At 49.2% G+C, this 21,545-nt stretch overlaps 1 protein-coding gene across 1 annotated transcript in view; it reads left to right on the top strand.

Moving 5' to 3' along the window:
• Nucleotides 1–21,545, top strand: part of TMEM132D (transmembrane protein 132D) — a 527,232-nt gene that overhangs the window by 155,755 nt on the left and 349,932 nt on the right. Inside the window, exon 2 of the mRNA XM_064481313.1 lies at nucleotides 4,668–5,568. Coding sequence (XP_064337383.1) covers nucleotides 4,668–5,568 — 901 coding nt within the window. The remainder of the gene's footprint in view (nucleotides 1–4,667; nucleotides 5,569–21,545) is intronic.

Raw genomic sequence — 21,545 nt, 5'->3', positions numbered from 1 at the left:
TGGAAGTGTTTATTATGTTTTAATACTTAATTTTGCACCATCGACCCAACTGAGGCCAGTTTCATTTTATTTTTCTTTAAAAATTTTTGTTTTTAAATAAGCACTTAGAGAATTATTTATTTATCCCTGACATTAGGAAATGTCTTCAGGAAAGACGAAATATTTATTTTTTTATACCCCAGGAGTGTTTTCTTTTCTCTCTTGTCTTTGTCACGGTGCTTCTTTTGCAGATTCTGGTTCTTCCCTCTGAAGCCCCGTTATCTGTGCATGTACCTAATGCACCTCCTGTTTGCAGTCCGCCACCGATCATTTTCGTTTCTTGTCTTTTCCACTTAGCTTTAGGGAAAGCTTCACAAATTCTCCTTCTCATAGGATAAATTCAATTTTCTGCTTTCTCATATCTGTTTTATTGCTTCTGAAACCATTTTAAATCCCTTACTCTGAATGCTACCATATCTTCTTCCGTCTTAGTCTTATTTCATTATGAAATAACAAAGGGCCTGCATTTTCTTGATTATTCAGAGCTTCAAAGTTATTTTGTGTAAAATATACTTTAATGCTCTGTGGTAACCGTTATTCAAAGCCCTGCTGTTCCTCGGACTCTTGAATGTCCTTTAAAACGACCACTGGTGTTGCAGCTTTTACTCGTGCAACAAGCATTTTATTCTTCTGTTTTTTTGCCTGTGTTCGCCTTCTCTTTGGCTGTCCTTGCATGGGGGCGGCCTCCAGTGCGCTGGGCTTCCCCCCACGGAGCACGGTGGGTTCCTCTTCCTCCCGTGCGGTGTTTACGTGCTCGCATTACAGGTGCACACGGGAGGTGCGCCCGGAAGCCCGCCGTCCCTGCGTTCCCGGGTCAGTGAGGCGGGGTGGGGGCGCTCGGGCTGTGCTGCCTCCCCCAGGCCAGTGCTGTAAAGCCCCTTCTCTCAGTTTGCTGCAGCTGCGACCCTGGGGGCCAGGTTCCTGTAAATCATTTTGGCTTGGCCAGGCCTCAGGCCACAGGGAGGCTGCAGGAAGCCCTGACTCGCCAGTTTTCTGTGCAGCGTGGGCAGACTCACTCTTGCGTTGTTCAGCTCAGCTGATGACAGATACTGTCAGCAGCCGGCCTCGGGAACATTACCAAGTGCGGGCATCCCCGGGGGGTGTGGCCTTTGCCCTTAGAAATGCCAGCGTAGTTCTGCCGGCCAGCATCCTCCTCCTATGACGCCCAGCTTCAGGTCGCTGGAGTGAGCCAACAGGGATCCTGCGGACCCAGTCACATTTGGAATTCAGATAAACAGCAAGTTTGTGTTTTGCTTTTAATTATAAGCGCACCCCATCACCATTTCCGTTAATGAGAAATGGAAACCCAACTGGGTTGCTGTATTTTGTCTGGCAGCCCTAACCATGCTGTGTCTTCTGCACGCGACGTTTGCATCCCCCATGGTTTCTCAGGAATTCTCCAAGTTCACGGCGTGCGTTTTGCACAGGAAGTTCAGCACAGATACGCAGGGTTTACTCATGACCGTATCCCCTTAGTTACTGCTTCGGAGCCCACTCTGGGGAAAACATAAAGGTCTCGGCTCAAACGGCTCCCTTCCTCACGTTTCTCAAAAGCATTGTTCAGGGGAAATTATCTTTTCCAAATGTTAAAATTAATATAAAATCTCTAGGAGGCCAGGCAGTTGCTTAAAGATGGGAAAACATCACTTAGTTTCAAATAAGCATCGAAAGCCATGGCACCAAAATCAAGTGTAATTTTTTTGTTCTTAATGGGTCATTAACTGAGATGTAGCATGCGTGGCTCCTTTGTTGCTTGACGCCTGGCTCGCTTTTATGTGGAACTGGTGTTCTCGACTTCTTGGCCCACTCTGTACATTGCTGGAATATTTTTCTCTGAGTTTTGTTTTAGAAAAGGAAAGGCATAAATGGAAGTAACACTAGCTTTAGGTCATCTTGGAGCATTTTTAAAGCAATAAACTCTTCGGTCAGATACCAGGCGAAAAGACAAATAGGCTGTTTGCAGAATAAAGCTTAGAAATTACTCCCCTTTGAATGGTACCCACGATGACCCCCTTATGGCTTTCCCGAATAAAGCCAGAGGGGCCAGAGCCATGGCCCCGGGAACGTGTAATTAGTGGCACAAGTAAGTTTGCTGTCCTCAAGCAGTAGGGGCCAGATGTTCAACCGCAAAGATCACAGAGCCTCAGAGTCTGGTATTAATGCTCAGCCATCTATACCCTAGTTACTTGGCGTTGGCAGCGTCGAAAGTGAATGCCAAGCCGGCGTGAAGGCAACACGAGGTAGCTGCTCTGAGTGCCGCCCGGATGTATTTTCAAGAGTCAGGGGACACTGTGTGACTGATGTGGGTCTTTTACGGACCTCCCTGCGTGGAGAGGCACCTGCCTTCCCTCATGCCTCGTCGCCAAGATTACATGCTGCCCTTGATGGGATAAAAGGATCTGGGATTCTAATTACAGCAGGGCAGCTACAGAGAAGACCTCGTCCAAAATCCTGATGTCAAAGTATAAGCTGCTTTCGGTAATGCTGAAAGCACAGTTCACTTGTGGATGCATTCGTTAATCAAGTACTTACTGAGTACCTGATATTTGCCAGTCCTCTCCTAATGACTGCGTCTTATTATGGAGAAAGGGCCCTTGTGTGTGTTCTCTGCGCACTTGCCTGTAACCCACTGGAGCATTAAGAGAATTACAGGAGAGCAAGGGGTCCCGTGGGAGGGGAGTATGGGACGGACAGAAGGACGTTGGTGGGGCACAGAGCACAGAATCGTGCAGTCGAGGGGAGCATTCCAGAGGAGAGACCTTTGTGCCTCAGGCTGCGGGGTGATGGGCAGGTCACCAGCGAGGTGGGGGAGGGGAGGTGGGACCTGGGGGACGGATGGAGAAAGGTTCAGCCCGGAACCTTGGCACAAAACTCCCTGCCTGTCCTTCGCTTCCAAGAAAACTTACATGTGAAAACACAGGCTTTTTGAAAATATAAATCCTAAGTGGTTTCCAGAAAGTGAAGCAAAATGCAACCCTGCGAAGGAGTGAGGCGTCTTGTTAGGTGTGTGGTATTCTGATTTTTGAAAAAGAAATTCCTGCTTACGAAGTGGAATCAGATGGAACCACTGCTTGGGTGAATCAAAGCTGCTCAGGGACGGGTGGTTTCAGATGGTTCGGCACCTCAGAAGCCTTAATTGATGACCTGGGGATCCGCCTGGCCTGAGTGTTGTTAATACCAGGGAACTGGGGGCGCCCTTCCCTCGGGGCTGTTTGTCAACTCAGGATGAATGCAGTCAGGCTGGCCTCTTGCCCAGAAGTGGGATGGACCACAGCTCAGTGCCCTGCACCCTTAGAACCCGAGAGCGACTTCCATCCTCTGGTCAGCATCCTCCTCCGTCAGACCAGCCCAGGAGAGGCAAAGAGTTTCCACATCTTGTCTGCTCTCTCGTGAGCTCTGTGCAGCAGAGCCGCAGGCAAGACCCCTTTCTCTGAGTCCTTTGCTTTCCCCTCTGTTCACCGACAGTTTCCAAGAGGGGTCCAGACTCATGTAGGCGTTGTGCATTGGCAAATGCGTTCACGTGGGCCTTTGAAACAGGTTGGCCCAATGACTGGCAGGGAATGAGTTGCTTTTATTGCAAAATAACCAGAGATAATTACATGGCTTCTAATGAGAAGGGCTCCGGATGACTGTGGAGATTTGCAAAGAAGTCAGTGTTCCCAGAGCCAATAATTTCCATTTCTAAAACCCGTTAAATTGGTTCTTGAATTATGTAATTTCTCTGTCTGTGTTTTTCTTGCAGAATATAAGGCACATTGTAAAAATAACAGTTTGGAATTTTAGTTTCCCCTGAGGGAGGGATGTGTTCAGTAAGGGGGAAAAAAAACGCTTTCTGTGCACTGGTGTCAACATAGCTTTTGCAGAGGATGCAGGTGACCTTAAAGTGATCAAGGGCTTCCCTTGATTCTTGGGTTCGAGGGACACGCGGACCTGACGTGACATGGTCAGCTCAGCGGCCCCTTCCAGCATTCTCCCTCCAAGGTCTTTTCTCTCCTTTTCTCTCAGCCCCTCCCTGAGGAAAGCGTGCGCTGTCCAAGTGCTTTACGGTGGCCCGTCTCAATGTCCTTTATCGTTTCCCACTGGTTAGTGTGTCTGCAAGTGTAGCGCGTGTGTCTGGTGGGACAGAACACAGACACGGCATCAAACCACACGCTGAGAAAGTCCTTCCTGTTTCCAATCCCAGCCCCTCCGGCTGAGTTAATGGGACTGCCCTTGTCTGGGGGATGCCAGCATGTTCTTGAGGCCTTTCTCACGAGGACGTCTCCTTTGAACAGAAAGGGAGCAGGTCTTAGGCATAACCCATCACTTCCTGAAGGCACCGTGACCACTACTTGAAACTGAAAGGCATTACTTTGCCTTTTTATTTGATTTACTTGCACGCTGCACCTTCTATGCGTGGCTAATGAACCTGGCGGTCCACGTAGGCCAGCGGCATCAGTTTTTTGTTTTTTTTAAAGAAATATATTTAGTGTAGAATGAGTTGATTTGTAAGACATTTTGGGTAAAGAATACTGCATAGTTAGTACTGGAACGGGGCAAGCAATCATAAAGGGGGTGTGAAGACATCTGAGGTGCTGGTCACGCTGCTCTTGACTTTCTAACGCCTGAACCCCGATTCCTCCCGACAGTGGCGGAGAGCCGGGGCATCCTGGAGAGCATCCAGAGGTTTTCCCTGTTGCCCACCTACCTCCCGGTGACCTACCGCATCCACAACGCGGAGGTGTCCTTCTTCCTGAAGGAAGCCAACCAGGACATCATGAGGAACTCCAGCCTGCAGTCGCGCGTGGAGTCCTTTCTGATTTACAAGTCCAGGCGTCTCCCCGTCCTCAACGCCAGCTATGGGCCTTTCGCCGTCGAGCAGGTGGTGCCCCAGGACTTGCTGCTGCCCTCCAGCCCCTTTGGGTTCACCAGCAAGTTCTCCCTTAACTGGAAGCTGAAGGCGCACGTCCTGCAGGAACGCGTCCACCTGAGCCGGCCCCGCGTGCAGGTGCTGCTGCAGCTGGCGGGCAGGGACTGGGACGACCCCGGGCCCGCGCCGCGGCTGCCCTGCCTGCGGGTCTTCGCCTTCCGGGAGACCCGGGAGGTGCGCGCCGGCTGCCGGCTGCAGGGGGACCTGGGGCTGTGCGTGGCGCAGCTGGAGCTCCCGGCCGGCTGGTTCGGGCCCCCGACGGTGGTGGCGGCCGCGGCTGGGAGGCGGAAGGCGGCCGAGGCGCCCGCGGGCGGCCCCGCGGTGGAGCTGTACTACGCCGTGCAGCCCACAGATGCGCGCGGGGACTGCGCCGGGGAGGATGCCCGGAGAGCCGGCTGGATGCGGACAGGCCACAACGACATCGACGAGTCGGGGCCTCCCTTGCAGAGAATCGGGAGCGTTTTCCTCTACCAGACCCACAGCCGGCCGGCCCTGAGAGAGCTGCGTTTGGATGACAACGTGGCCATCCAGTACGTGCCGAAGACGGTCAGGCAAGGAGAGGTGCTGACTTTCCCTGTTTCCATCTCCAGAAACTCCACCGAGGACCGCTTCACGCTGAGGTGAGTTCTTTGGGAGTATCTATTTCCCAGTGGTACCAGCTCCAAGGTCAGGCGATGCTTCTGAGACCCTCGCTGTTTGATCCCCTGGGCTCCCCAGGCTAGAAACGTTATTCCAGTTTTTAGAAACTCCACTGTCTCTGTCAAATACAGAGACCCGTTGGCTCTCTCCCGGTTGGTGGTGAAGATACTCTTATTAATAGGTTTTCCATGCTGTCCCAGTAGAGCTGGGGGACTCAGGTGTTCTGCCTTTGCTTACGGGGGTTCTCAGCGGATTTTAGGGTAGTTAAATGGCTTGTTGAAAAAAAAGAAACAGTTGAAATGAGTCTGCAAATGGGATGGCAAAGTTGTCAGGATGGATAGCGGATACACTTTTGCCAACGCAGGGTCTCTTCCAAACATGTGAATTCTAAGTGCGCTGCGGTACCAACCTCAAAGGTATCATTTTCTTTCTCTCTAGAAATAGAACATAGTGTTCAAAATATAACAGAGCAAAAAGTCTGAAGGATTTATAATAGAATTTGTTGAGTGTCTTATCTAAGAATACACCAAAGATGAAGCATTTAAAATGAGTGCTGTGGGCTTTAGGGGGAAAAAAATGAGTGAGTTTTCTCCTTGGAATCAAGTATGTGTGAGAAGCTACTTGCCCTGATTTGATTGGGTTTTTGTAATAGTTCTTTGTTTGTTTGGTTTAAATGCAGACAAGTCTGATTATAACAGCTGTTTGGTCTAAGTGCTCCCGGGTCACTAAGTATGTGTTACCACTGCTGCATAATCTAGAACCTCGATCTGATGTGCCATCTAATCAAATCTGTTATGACCCCTGAACACGGGAGTGTTGCTGAACATGGTACACAGTTGTATGCGGGTTTTTAAAGTTCATCTACTGATGATCAGGCTTCTTGTCCTTCTCCATCTGGGCTCCGTATCTGTGTTTCCTCCCTCCCTCCCTTCCTTCTGTTTTTGTTAAGGGGTGGGTGAGTTTAAGAAAGGGGTCCTCCTTTTGCTTGTACTTTTGCACATTTCAGTTTTGTTGATGGTGACCTAGTGCCAGGAATTCCCTTTTACTCTCAAGCCAAGAAGCAGAAATCAGTGGGCAACATTCACCTAATGACTGAACCTGGCTGGTTGTTGGCGGGTTAAACCTTTGACTGGGGCTGTGAGTACATCTGGAGATTAGCCACAGGGATTTAGGGCGTGGGACTGAGCCTTCGTTATCTCTCCCTTCTGTCCTTTGGAAACCAGACCTAGATTCGGCTGGTCACAGGCCCTCTGCGTGGTGTGTGAGCTCTGGGCTTGGTTTTCCCAGGTACAACACTCATACGATATTTTTCTCGGAGATGGCTGCCTATACAGAGCAAGATTCTGCTGATGAGAACGAAAGGTTTTGAATAAGGGGAAATCACACCATTTCATACTCTGCCGTTTTTTCTGCTTGCCAATTACTGCTTGTTGATTTCCTGGACCCAGGGTTAAAACCCAGACTCTCCTGGACCATTAATTCTCCAGGAGATGATATTCACATCCAGCTTTTGGGGAAGCCGTTGTACACGTAGAATCAAATTTCACAGAAAGCTATGCTTCCAGTCACAGTCTTCTGCACACGAACGTGCTCCTGAGTCCAGAGGGTGGCCCCATCACTGGAGCTGTGACAACAGCCAAGAGGAATCTGCTTGCTGGGCTGTAAAACAGTGACCCAGATCTTTGCAAATTCAGAAACAAGCACATTTGAAGCATCTACATTTGGTGGCTCCACTTATATGTCAAAAAAGATTGGAAAATTTTGGATGTATAGCCAAAGTGCATTTGTTCAGCATCCATCAATTAGAAGTGTGTTTAAAAAAAAATCAGTTTTCCAGTGAACACAGTAGTAATGTAAATCAGTAGATACTTCATGAATGTGTGTTTAAGTTGGTACGATGGTACACTTTCTTTCTGTCTCTTTAAAAGCTGGCATGGGTGGGCCTGGAGATGATCATACTAAATGCAATAAGCCAGACAGAGAAAGACAAGTATATGAGATCACGTATATGTGGAATCTAAATAAAATGACATGAACACATTTATTTACAAAACAGAAAGGGACTCACAGACAGAAAACAAACTTATGGTTACTAAAGGGGGAAGGGGGGAGGGATAAATTAGGAGTTTAGGATTAGCATGTACAAACTACTGTATATAAAACAGATGAACAGCAAGGTCCTACTGTAGAGCACAGGGGACTACATCAATTCCTTGTAATGACCTATAACGAAAAAGGAGATATTTATATATATATATATATATAATTGAATCACTGTGCTGTGCACTAGAAACTAATGTAGCATTGTAAATCAACTATACTTCAATTTAAAAAAATGGGAAAAAATTATTTTAAAAAAAACAACAAGAAACCTGGCATTAATGATGTGTTTGCTGAATACTTAAAATGCTGGAATTACAAGTGAGTCCGATCTGTTTGTGAAAACCGCTAGTGGGAAACCTGGATCTGGCAATTTCATTAGCCTTCAGTTCACATTCTTATATTTAGAAAGTAATGGAACTGTTTATCTTTTTTTAATGAAGTCAGTTTGACGCGAATTTACCATAGCTTCCAAATATCTGCAAAGAGCCCGGGTCTGCTCTCTCCGGCCGTCTGCTCTAAATAACCCTGAAGGAACCCAGCAAGCATCCTTGGGTGCCTGGCTCCAAAATGGGGCTTGTTTCTAGGCTCTGTGCTGACAGCGCTAACACTTAACGCTAAGACGTGGGCTCGTGGTTTACAGGGCAGGTGCCAGCGGGACATCCGTCACCTCTTAGGGACGGCCAGGGTGTAGAGGGGACCAAATGAACCACCACCCACAGAAGGGAGCCCGTCCAGATGCAGGACCCCTGCCGCAGCTGCGGTTTGAGTTCTTTGTCCACAGTCATTGACCACCTACTGCCACCCCCCCGTCACTTCCGCGCCAGTGATCTCCCAGTGACTCCATGGCTGCACACAGGGGCTTGGCTTCCATTCTGGGAACCAAGTTTTGTCGTGCAAGTTACCCCCAAGAGCAGTTTCAAAACCAGTGGGGAGCGTGCCCAAGTGTGCATGCCCGTGCACGTGTGTGTGTGAGGAGAAAATCCTGGTGGGGCTGTTTGTTACCTGATCAATTCTGTTCTCTCCCATAACTCATGTCTTCCAAAGCAGACCACCACAGAGGAAGAAGAGCCAGGAGCTTTTATTCCTGCGACATCTAAGGATCCCTTTTAATTTCAGAAAATGTTTTCCTTGCAGCACACAACGGAGGCGCCCCACAGCACTTGGGCTCTTTCTTCCCCGTTTGCACCACTCCTCCCCTCTCCTTCCCCTACAGAGAGCTGACTCAGAAGCATCCTAGGTCCCTCACCCCTGATTGTGTGTCTGGAGGAATGAAAGAACTCAAGGGCTCTTCTCTGCGCGTCCTGCCCACCTATTCTTCCGTTGCTTTTTTCCCACAGGAGGTCAATTTCAAAGGTGCTCTGGTTGTCAGATCCGAATGTCAGGCTGGAGCCAAATATTTGCATCACATTAGCTGACACTCCAGGAACCCAGGTGGAAATGCCCAGGAGGGAATCACAACACTCCGAGGCATGGGTGACTTCCTCCAAGTCAGCGGTGTTCTCAGATTGGTTGAATGAATGGATGGATGGGTGGGTGGGTGAATGGATGGGTGGATGGGTGGATGGACATATTGTCATGTTCATTATTAACAAATACACATACTTTGATGAAATTTCTACAGTTTCAACTGCGAAATACTCGAGAATTTGTTAAGAACCGTGTGCCCAGCACAGTGGTCTGCTCTCAGGCCATCTCCGAATAAATTGTTATTACCAAGTAGATATTCTTTCACAGGTGAGAGTTACAAAAGTGAGAGAGAGAATAAAACAATATTTGACAAGGGGAACACCGTGGGCCTGGGGTTGACAAGACTCCAAAGATACTCTTTGGTGGTTTGAGAAGCTGGCTTTGCAGAAGGTTTGAGCTTGTTAGAAATAATACGGAGATTTGCGATTGGCCCAGAGCTTCACTTTCTTGAATGATGCAGCCTTTCACCCGCCTTTAGCTCAGAATAAGAGCTCTTCTTAGGCTGTTCCAGGGGAAATGTGCCTTGGGGTGGCCAGTAATATTCCTGGTTATGGGTGATAAATCCCAGGCTGGCTAATTGAATAAAAAAATAAATGAAAAGGTTAGTTGGATGAATGTTGTGGGTCTCAAGAATTCATCAGCCACTAGGGGCACTGGGCTTGGGGTGCACTGTACAGGAGGGGAGGATGCCCTGGCTGTAGACATGCCCTCAGCCCCTCTGCCCTGCTCAGCACCATGAATTCCTCCCTTGGTTCCCCCTGTTCTTACTATGGTCACGAAAGTGCAGAGACTCTCGAGGAACGCTCCATGGCTCGTGCACCTACTTGCTGTGTGTGCCCGGGGTGGGCGAGGGGCCCGGGGTGGCTTCCACAGGGAGAGCTGGGCTGTGGTGTTACCTTTGGCCATGCTGACTTCCAGCCATGGATGTTTATCCTCTGTCACCTTGAGCTGACCTTCAGCTCTGCATCAGGACCTCACCACATCACCTGCATTGTCGGTCCATCCGACAGTCTCCTTTTCAACCAGACTGAGAGCAGCTGGAGGGAAAGACGTGTGGGTTCGCCTGCGTATCGCCGGTGCACCCGGTCTGGTGCCAGCACGGCTGCTGGGAATTTGGATCTGCTGATCTGGGCTCACAGACGTAGATATGGGCTGGGTGAGAAAACTCAGTCTCAGTCGTTTCAGAGTTTCCCTGCCTGCCCCCAGCCCCAGGCACCTGGTGACGTTCTGGGGCGGCGGTGGGGGGAGATGGTGAGGATTCCACAACGCCAGGCGGGGAGGAGCCGGGGCTGGGCTTTGGTTGTTAATGTCACCTGCTCATCTGGTCTCTAGGAAGGTTCCGCTTCCCTGCGGTCTTTGTCAGTGGTCCACGGAATGGGGGCGAATGTCTTCATCTCCTCCGCCCAGTAAATCCAGATGTGATTTCTCCTTTTTTCTTTCTTTTTTTTGGGGGGGTGGTGGTAATTAGGTTTATTTATTTATTTCTTCGTGGAGGTGCTGGGGATTGAACCCAGGACCTTGTGCGTGCCAGGCATGTGCTCCACCCCTGGGTGTACTGCCCAGCCCCGCCCCCCCCACCCCCCGGCTATGATTTCTCTGTGTACCTTCTCTGGGTCACTTGTGTGAACACAGGAATAATGTGTTGGGTCTGGGAAGTTTGGGGACATTGCTGAAAGTATTAATAATAATAATAAAAAAATAGCCAGTGGATTATTAAGCATCTGTGCGCTGGCACTAAGGGCTTAAACTACTTTTTACGCATCGATTCCTCAGAACAAGCCCACAAACTAGGTACTGTCATCACCCACATTTTCCAGAAAAGGAAACGGAAACACCCGAGGGGAATGGCTTGTCAGATGTCCCAGGACCCATAACATTCACTTCGCGGCCCTGAGAACTTACCCGCGCTGACATCCGCCCGAGAACGCGTGTTCTGGAAAATTCATCTCTTACATGCGAGGCAGGGAGCAGATGCAGATGCTCCTCGATCTCATTTCTTTTTTTTTAAGCACGTAAGAGAATGAGTTACCTGGGACGTTTCCCTGACTCAGCTCGGTGCCGGGATGCAACAGCTGAGACAGCACAGGGGCCCAGCCCTGCACGGCGTGGCCGGCGCTGTGAGAGTGAGCGGGGGTCTGTTCTGGGGGATGAGACGCCGATTCAGGCACGGTGCCTTGGAGAGCAGTCCGGGTGAGGCGGTGGCCACCGTCTCCAGACTCTGCAGATGGGAGCGCTCTGAGGGCGTGAGGCGGGTTACCGTGGGCTCTTCCAGACCGCCCCCCCCCCCCCACGCTGGTCGTTATCACGAGGAAAGCCATTTTCAGGTCCACGGGGCAGCGCTGACCTGGTGGAGGCCACACGGGTTCATGAGGAAGAGCAAGGGCACGGAGCCAGGGGCCTGGGCACCTGTCGTGGCCTCGTCACTGACCGTGCGCTCTCCGGAAGGTCATCAAAGGTCACTGAGCCTCGGCCTCTGGGCTCTTCCCCTTCCGGGCGTCGCTGCTGTAATCACAGTCAGCCAGCGAGCCTCGGGCAGACCGTGGGGCTCCGGGCTCGGCATTCGGCAGGTAGCCCCCCACCCAGGAGCGCAGCGGGGCAGCTCACGGGCCGCGGTGACATCAGGCCGCTGCAGCCTGAGCGGCGCCAGTTCATCTGGAAGGGAGGTTGCCTCTGACTCCAGCTACCAAGACAGAAGACGAGAAGGAGCGTGTTCAGAGCTGCTTAGGAGGCACTTTCTTTGATAATTTAGGAGAGCAGCTGACTCGGCCTGTGCTGGTGCTGGGGACGGTGGGAGCGGGGCCAGGCGGCAGGGTCCTCCCCAATGTGAAGGTGCTAAAGGAAGCTGATCCACTAGAAAACTGCAAACACAATACCAGCGTCAACACGCAGACAAAGGGCTGGGAAGGTGTCAGCTCCGGAGCGAGGCAGCCGCGTGAGCTCGGCGGGAAGCTCAGCTCGGTGCCGCCGTCGTGGCCGTGCAGCTCCTCGCCCGCCAGGGCCCCTGGGAGGAGAGAGGACGTGCAGTGGGCCGAGCGTGGCTTATATTTTTGGATACGCTTCCCTCTTCTATTGAATTTGGCCCCTGGGCATCGATATCCTGGGAGAACATAGCAGAAGTGGGGGTCTGGAGCTCTGAGGCTCGACACAGACCTTGACCTCCCACCTGGGTCTCTAGAAGCCCTTGCCGTCAGAGCCCTGAGCTGCCCTGTAAAAGGTCCAGCTCATCTCCTGGGAGGTCACATCAGAAGCTCTGAGACTGTGGAGAGAGGAGGCTGGTAAACCCAGCCTTCTGGCCGTTCCTGGTGAGGCCCCTGACATGTGCTGAACGCCGTCCTGGATGCAGGAGGCCCGCCCGCCAACAGCGCAGTCCCGCCGGGGGACCTCAGCCTGTTCCGGGGCGGGGGAGCAGCAAACATGTCTCACCACTGAGCCCTGCTCCTGCTCCTGGAACATAGACCCATGATGGATGACAAAAGCGCAGTGTTCTAAGCCTCCAAGTGGTGAGGTCCTTTCTTAAGCAGCAAGCGAGAGCTGGAGTGGTGAGTGATTAATAGGCGGGAGCAGTTTTCCCAGGAAGCTCCCCTTGCAAAGGGCAGAGGCGGGAAGGTGCACCTGGAAGGTGCGCCTGGCCCCTCGCCCTCCTGCTCCGCCGTGACGGGCGGTAAGTCCGCCTCTGCAGCCTGTGTCCCCCAGATGCCCTGCACCACCCAGACCTGGTTCCCATGGGGTTTGGCCAATGGGGCCCGACGGCAGGAACCTAGGGGCCGGGAACATGAGAGAAGTCAGGACAGCTCTCTTTTCTCTTGCCCCATGGTCCTTACTTGGGTCAGAGAGCTTCTGCATCTGTGGTTCCAGCTCCCGCCAGGCAGCCCGGGCTGTGGCTGCAGTCCCTCCAGGGAGACCCGGCTGCTGGCCTCCCATGATGCCACCTTCCTGCTTTGTCCTGCTGACTCCAGGAGAGAAGACTTCCTGCCGTTACTACCGCACGGGCTGCTCCCCTTCGTCTAGCTGCTCCGTCGGCCGTTTCAGCCAGCCCTCGCTCTTAGAGCCTTCCGGCCAGGTGCCAGCTGTGGGCGCTGCTCCCTGATTGACCCTGTGGGTGCAGCAGTTTGAAAAAACACTGCTTTTTATGAAAGCAAGCTGTCTCTTCTGATCAGCTCCACGTTGCGCCCGAAGCAGAGACAATCACTGGGGTTTGTCACTCGTGGCCATCCCAGCTGGGAGCCAAGGCAGAAGGGTCGTACGTGATGCAGAAAAGATTCACCCAAACAGAACACGTCGTAAATAAGACGGAAACTAAGTAAAGACCCCGAAGCAGAAGAAAGAGAACACGGAGGGGCAAGACAATAGCGTTCTCTCCGGGCTGGGAACCCCTTATGCAAAGGTGGAAGATCAGTGTTTGTCTTTCTCTTCCCTCTCTCACTCCAATTTCAGATCAGTTAGGTATTCACAGGGGAAAAAGAAATCCGTGCAGATGAAAATCCTGGGGAGTAACTTTATCAGCTCTGGGAGGAAAGGGTTCTTCAACAAGACACCAAACCACCGGCCACAGAGGGAAAATTGATACGTTTCACGACATTTTAAAGCAAGTACTTTTTTCTGTTAAAAAAAAAAACAACCAGATCATAATTTTGGGGAAGGCATTTGTAATACATCAAGACCAATGAAGAATTAAGATGCAGCATATACAAAGAATGCGTGTAATTCAGTAAGAAAAATGACCAAACAGAGAGAAGGGTGACAAATGAGTGGACTTTTCACAGAAGGAAAAGCACAGTGTAGCCAATAAATAAAAGATACTCCATCGCATTAGAAATCAGAGAAAACCAAACTAGAACCACAATGCATTTCAATTTTACGTCTACTAGACTGCAAAAAGTCAGACGGTCTCATAACCCCGAGAGCTGTGGGGAACTGTGGAATAAAGGGAGCCCTCATCCGCTGCTGGTGGGCAAACCTGATACAGCCACTTTAGAAAGCAGTTTGGAGGCAGACGGTTAAATCAAACATGCGCATACACTGTGACCCCAGATTTCCACTTCCAAGGTACAGAACCTAGAGAAACTCTTGGCGTTCGTTCACTAGAAGGCATACATAAATACTCATAGCAGCACTGTTTTAACAGCAAAAAAAAAAAAAAAAAAATCCCAAAAGATTGTCAATTTTGACATAAATTTTGACATTTCCCTACAAGGGAATCCCACACACCCATGATAATCAGTAGCGGGTGATCGCTGATCCAAAATATTAAATTTAATCGAAAGCTTCAGAAAAGTACATTTATGTAAAGATTAAAAATTAGACATCAAATTAACAACAAAGTGTGGATGTGGATACACGCATTCATTCAGATAAAACCATAAAAAAAAAATAGCAAGGAAATGAACACAAGGTTTAGACCAGTAGGTCTCGGTGGAGAGGAGGACGCCACTGACGGAGAGGAGCGTACAAGGGGCTTCAGAGATAATGAGTATATTCTGCTTCCTAACCTGGGTGCCAGTGCGCGGGTGTCCGTTACCATCTTTTAAAGTGCTCTTGTGTGATGTTTAGCCCTTTCTTGAAACCACATAGACCTAATTTCAGTGAGTGCTTTAGATACACTGATGTGCGTGTGTGTGCGTGTGTGCGTGTGTGTGTGTGTGAGTGATACATGCCAGACTTTAAAACGTTTTGTAAGGAAAAAGTGAGTCACTCATCACTTCCCAGGGGAAGGAATTCAGGCCGTTTTTAGACTTCTCCACGGTGACATTCCACACCACTCAATGCAGAAGCGACCAGGGCAGTGTCTATAGGTCACTGAAGTGCTCATTGCAGGGGTGTTGGTAATTTCACATTCACATAATGATACTATTCCCAGAATATTGCATGGCTTTTCTGGTATGAAAGTTTCCCCAAAACATTAGCTGAAAAAAGTGAAGGGCAAAAGATGGGGCTGGGATAGACGGATGGAAAGGCAGATGGATGACAGACAGACGATGGGTGGAATGACAGATAGATAGGGATGGTGGATGGATGGATGGAAAGATAGATAGATAGGTAGATAGATAGATAGATAGATAGATAGATAGATAGATAGATAGATAGATAAAGATGATGGATGGATAGACAGGTGAAGATGATGAATGGATGTTTGGGTGGATGGATGGATGGATGGATGGATGAGTGGAAAGGTAGACAGACAGAGAGGCAGTGGATGGATGAATGATGGATGGATAGATGATGGAAGAATGGATGGATAGATAGGTAAATAGATGATGGATGGGTAGGTAGGTAGATACACAGATATAAAGATACACAGATAAGGGGTTACATGGATGGGTGGATGGGTGGGTGAATGGTGGCTGGCTGGATGGGCACGTAGATAGAGACATAGATACTACTGCATCTCAGTTTGGGTCTCTCCCTTTCCGCCACCATCTTGCTTTAATTTTTTCTGTAACAGAACTCATCACTGCCTGGGATTCAGCTCTTTGGGTCATTGTGCTTCGACCGTTTTGGTCCCCTCCCTCCGTGAGCTCCAAGTGAGCAGACATCTCTCCTTTCTTGTGCGTCCTCAAAACCGCAGTGCAGCGTCTGACACATAGTCGATCTCAGTATATCTCTGCGGATCGAGCACTTTGATTAATTTAAAGCCAAAGCCCACGATGGATTTAAAGGCCCTGAAAGATTCTCTGCCTGTTGATGGAGCCCAGGTTTGCTGACGGGGACATGGGGGGACTTTTTACCTGCGGCCGTGCTTCTCAGCCTCTCTGGCTAAGTTCTGCCAGCTCTTACCCTAAGGCAGGGTGTCCTAAGGATGGGGCTGGGTAATGCGTTGTGTGTCTGTGTGCGTGGGAAGGACGGAGGGTCTAAGAATTGTGGGATTTTGAGCAGCCTCCTTGGCCTCTACCCCCTAGTTGCTAGTAGCCCTCCTCCTCCTTCGATTGTGACCACAGATGTCTCCAGACATCGCCAAGTGTCCCCTCGAGGTCCACACCATCTCTCGCCAAGACCATCATCCTAGGGAAACTTTTCCTTCTTCTTATGGAATGAAATATTAGTCGATTTCCAGATTCCCTTTCGAACCTACAATAATTTTCAAAGAGGTTTATATCCATTTTCTCACCGATTCTTTGACTCGTTGTGATTTACATTCTGCCATAATCTCACGGTGTTTTCTAGGCATTTCTCATTCCTTACTGGTAGCTCATTTGGCTCCAAAGACAAGTGTATTGCCACTTTCTAGATGGTGAAGACAGAAAACAGAAGAACCAGGAAACTGTTTGTTGAGGGACCGAAACTTACCCACTAAAAACATCCATGCTAAAAGCAACCAGAATAGAGGACAGTCATATTGATTCTAGTCTCATAAAACACAGCACCACATCCTAGGTGGGAAATTCCCCAGAACGGATATGGGAAGCCGGATTTAAACAGGAAACAAACACAGAGTTAGCGCCCATTCTTGAAGCATCCTTTAAACCAGGATTTACACAAATGAGAGAACCATTTTGCTACTACAGACGTGACTTGTTGAGAAAAGGTGCCTGAGAGGGGGCATGCTTTGGTGAAATGAGATACACATTCTCAGAAGAAAATAAAGTTTCCAACATTCTTGAAGTAAAATTGAAGAGCGTGAAAAGCCACATTTTTCTGAAGGTGAATTTATCCATTTTCTTTGCCAGAAGGGACAGCTATGGCCGGACTGCCTGGATTTCCAATGTGCTGCTCAGAAAACGTGCCCTTTCCAAAGCTTACGTCAATTCCTGGATGGCTCCAAAATTAGCGCCCGCTGCCCTTTTCCACTGGTTTGAGGAAGATTTATTTTAATTCTGCTTTTCAAACTCTTGACTATATTAACAGCACGGAAAACCCAGGGGGGCTCACATTTCAGACAGGTGCCAGTGGAGAGGAGCGGGGAGCCGCAGACGTAAGCCTTCGCCTCCGATCCGCAGTCGGCTGGCAGGCGTCTTCTCTGTGCTGGGCGACGGGGCGACTTTACTCTTGCCTAAAATTAGGTCCTTTCTCCTTACAGCCCTGTGTCACCTTGGAAAAGGGGCAGAATCCATTCTTTACAGCAGGTTCCTTCATTTTAAGCAAGCTTCGTCTTACAGAATGCACTGGCCTACTTCTGCTCTACTGAGCCTTTGAATCAGAAACGTAAGAGATTCTCAGGTTGGTAAAAAGCACAGGTTTGATCCTGGGTTTTGCTGGAGAAATAGGACGCGGCGTCTCGGCTTCATTAGACACTGCAAACAACCGGAACCCACAAATACTGACTCACAGACTGTCAGCTGTTTACTGCCTCCCTCCTGCAAGGATACCAGCAAAATTCCAGCAGCCGTTGGTTCAGTCCAGGCTTTTACTCAGTCCGGGGTCTTTGGTTTCTTTAGGTTCCTTTTAAGCCGCGGTGCTTATATCTTATTTCAAACTTGAAAAACTTTTTATTATGGAAATTTCCAACCATGCATGAGAGCCAGACAGAATGGAAGACGACTCTCCGTGTACCAGCCGCCCAGACCCGGCAGGTACCAGCTTTCACCGCTTTCGTGTCATTTTTCCTTCTCGTCGACATTTCTTAAAAATTGACTTTAAAGGTAGTGTGTTGAGTGAAAGAAGCCAGCCACAAAAGGCTCCGTGTTGTGCGCTACCCTTTATGTGATATTCTGGAAGGGGCAAAGTGGATGGGTGGAAAACTGGTCAGTGGTTGCTAAGGACTGAGAGCGGAGATGTTCCGACCACAAAAAGGCAAACACAAGGGAGGTTCTGGGGCGATGAGACCTCTCTGTCTTGATTGTGGTGGTGGGTGCCCGTATCAGCACAGGTCTGAAAACTCACAGAAACGTACAGCACAACACGTACATAGAGATACGTACATCCAGAGACACACGCATGTAGATTGCATGTAAAATTGTCAAAACTAACAAACATGTCAAAGGGATGAATTTAATTATATGGAACCATGTTGATGTTCAACCTCCTATTTTTTTTTCAATCTGACGCTGACCTTGCTGCTGTCGGCGGGGACGTAACAGGTCAGCCTCACCCAGGTGGTCTCTTGTCGGCTCTGCTCAGGTGTACAGGCTCTGGGAAGCCTTGGTTACCGAAAGCATAGTCTTCCTCTTCGTGTTGGTTAGAGCAGGTACCTCCAGATGCTGTAACAAACGGTCTGCTCCCTCTCAGGAGCCTCACGTGATAAACGCGTTCTTCTTGTTCACAACGAGTCCAGTGTTTGTCAGGAAGGTTCCAAGGAGGATGCGGGATCTAGGCTCCCCTGAGGCTTTGCATCCTCGAGGACTTAGAAACCTATTGGAAACAACCATCTCCCCAGGGGCTGGAGCATGTCTCTTCCACAAAGTGAGTTCCACCAGTGACCTTTTAAGTTCCGCACAGAGTAATACAAGTTCCCAGAGACGGAAAGTGTTTCACATGTGGCTGTAAATTCCCTCTGGCTATAAATGTTCACTGTTCTATTTTCTCTGCTAGGAATGTTGTGAAACAATAGTTTTATATATTACCTCAATGTTTACCTTTTCTTTGTGTCCTCTCTTTTTTGCCAAAAGAAATTTTTAGTACCTCCTCATTCCAGGGAGAAGGCAACGTCAGAGGTAGTTCCAAGGTTTTGCAAGCTTCCACGTTCGTTTTCCCTCTTGCTTTGGCACATGGGGAAGAAATACGTCCAGACTCCTGCCAAACGTAGACATGTGTGTTTCCAGTATTTCCCGAGCTCTTGGCTCCCTCTGGCTCAAACCTCAGCTCACGTTTTTGGTGGCATCATCGCGAGGACTTCTGAGCCATTGTTTCAGAAGTGTGCCTAAGAGAGAAATGAATTTTGTTTCTTTAAAGTTGGATCAAGAGAGTTAAAATAGAATGTATGTCTTATAAGAAGAGAGAGTGATTGAAGGTCCCCCGAGGCGTCCCAGGTTCAACTTGGGTGCTTCTCAAGTACAGAAGAAAGGCATCGAATATTAGTTTTCAAAATATGCAAAAACAGATTAGTGCCTTGAAGTTCTTCACTATTAGGCAATAAATCAAAATGTATTTGAATGTCTACTATATGCCCATCACTGGGTAAAAATACATATATGTGTTATAGGTAGATGTATATAAAAGGTGGTCTAATATATATACATATATGATATATAGGAATATGGTCATATAAGTAGTCTTTACCCATAGAGACGCTCATGTCTTAATGTTAGAAAGTCTAAAAACCCTCATGAAACTATTTGCACATGACTCAGCAACGGATAAGGTCTTCAGTTATTTTGTGTATGACAGAGGTCAGTATTTTAAGTAGAACATTAAGATGCAACACATTTCCCTTTTTCAGTCCCTCTGCGTTCTACGTTTAGTTTTCCATGAGGAGCACGTCTGGTTGCCTCTCGCCCTACGTCATCTTCATGTGCACTGGTTTCTTGCCTTTCTGTTGTGTTTACCGGGCAGCTCCTGAGCCCTGCTTCCGTCACCCTGAGGACTGCGAATTCTGTTGGTGACACGAGCGTCTCCCAAGCTCGTGTATCTAAACGTCCCTCTGGGTCTTAGTTTTCTACCTGTGTTAGATTTGGGCCAGCCCTTCTTGGAGCACCCGTCCTGTCGTATGGGTTTTAACAAATCGCCACACCTAAGAGGGCCCTTCAGCCAAGCTGGAGGTGCCACTGCTCAGCGTGAAGGAGGGCAGAGTTTAGGACTAGGCCGCCGGAGTCTTTGCAGGTGGCCGGTGCGAACTGTCTTTCTGTGTGTAAAGAAGGTAACACGGCCCCACAGTTCAGAGTGCAGGCTGCCTAGGTCCTCTTGTTACCAAGACCAAACTCATTCTGCTCACCGCACAGCAGGCCAGTAAATCGAGAGACGAGGTGCTGGGGCAAGGAATAGTGACTTTATTCAGAAAGCCAGCGGACCCAGGAGATGGGGGACTAGTGTCCCGAAGAACCATCTTCCCCAGATCAGAATTCAGGCTCCTTTTATACTGAAAAGGGGAGGGGGTGTGGTTGGTTGGTGCAACCTTCTTGGTGTCGGAATCCTTTGTCCTTGCAGCTGTCCATGTAGGTCAGGTCATGGTGTCCCTGTAAACCTGCAACAAGACACATGTTATTCTCTGTTCTTCAGCTTTTTATCTGTATATGAATTGAAAGGTGTTCTACCCTTAAGGGTCAGAGCCTTGAGAAGGGGCTCTCCTGTGTATTTCGGGCTGCAGGCAACGTTCTTTTACAGAAGGTGCAGAGCCAGCCTGCCTCAGCCCGGGAAACAGCGCCCAGGGTCAGAGCCGAAGGAGCAGATCCAACACGGGGTCAGGTTTGTTCCCTGTTACACTTTTTTGGGATTTTTTTTTTTTTTTTTTTTTTTTTTACATCCTTCTGGTGAAAACCCCCTAATACTGAGAGACACCGAGCAGGTCAAGGGGTTTTAGCTGCTTTGCTGTCGTATTGCTTACTCCTCCACAAACCTAGTTCCAGGTCAGCGCTAGCTGCTGACCACACAGCCCTTGCAGGTGGAATTCTCCTCTTGTCCAAAGGGCTCAGGACCGCCGCCCTGAGCCGCGGGTGTGGAGGGGCCAGCTGTCCCCCTCCAGGCCCGCTGTGCCCCCGGATCTTGTGTTGATTTTCTCAGAATTTCTCCAGCGAGCACTCGATGGCATCTAATCACAGCTTTCTCAGCCCCATTTAAAGTCTGATGGCGAGGGGAGGGTGTCTCTCAGTGGTAGAGCACATGCTTAGCAGGCATGAGGTTGTGGGTTCAATCCCCACCCAGTACCGCCATTAAAAAAATAAATAAACCTAATTCCCCCCCCCCACAAAAAAAGTCCGATGGCAAGCTTGTCCCTGTTTTTTTTTCCCTTTACTAGAACCCAGAGACATCAAGCATAAAAAACTCGATGCAAGCGCTGTGTAAATAGGACATTTCCCCTCCTTTCTCTTGCCTGTGTAAGCTGACTTTGCACATACATACAGGCTACCTCACCTGTGCTGTGCGACATAGCCTTGTAGCTGATTTATTTTATACAGGAGCTGTCGTATACAGAATTCCAGGCCCAGGAATCACAGAAGGTCCCAACCAAAATGAACCGGAAGGGATCTACACCAAGACGCATTGTCGTTAAAACGGCAAAAATTAAAGACGAAGAAAGAATCTTAAAAAAGCAGCAAGATAAAAAGCCACTAGTTACATACACAGGAATCCCCGTAAGACCAGCAGCAGACTATTTAGCAGAAGCTTTGCAAGCCACAAGGGAGTGGCATGACGTGTTCAAAATGACAAAGGGAAAAACCCTACAGGCAAGAATGCTCCCCCCGCCCCCCAGGCTATTGTTCAGATCTGAAGGAGACAGAAAGAGGTTTACAGACACACAAATCCTGAAAAAAATTCAGCATCACTGAGCGATTATACAAGAAGCGTTAAGGGGAATTCT

This window comes from Camelus dromedarius, chromosome 31 (genome assembly GCF_036321535.1).
Source record: "Camelus dromedarius isolate mCamDro1 chromosome 31, mCamDro1.pat, whole genome shotgun sequence".
Lineage (NCBI taxonomy): Eukaryota > Metazoa > Chordata > Mammalia > Artiodactyla > Camelidae > Camelus > Camelus dromedarius.
This window is presented reverse-complemented; position numbering and strand designations above follow the sequence as displayed.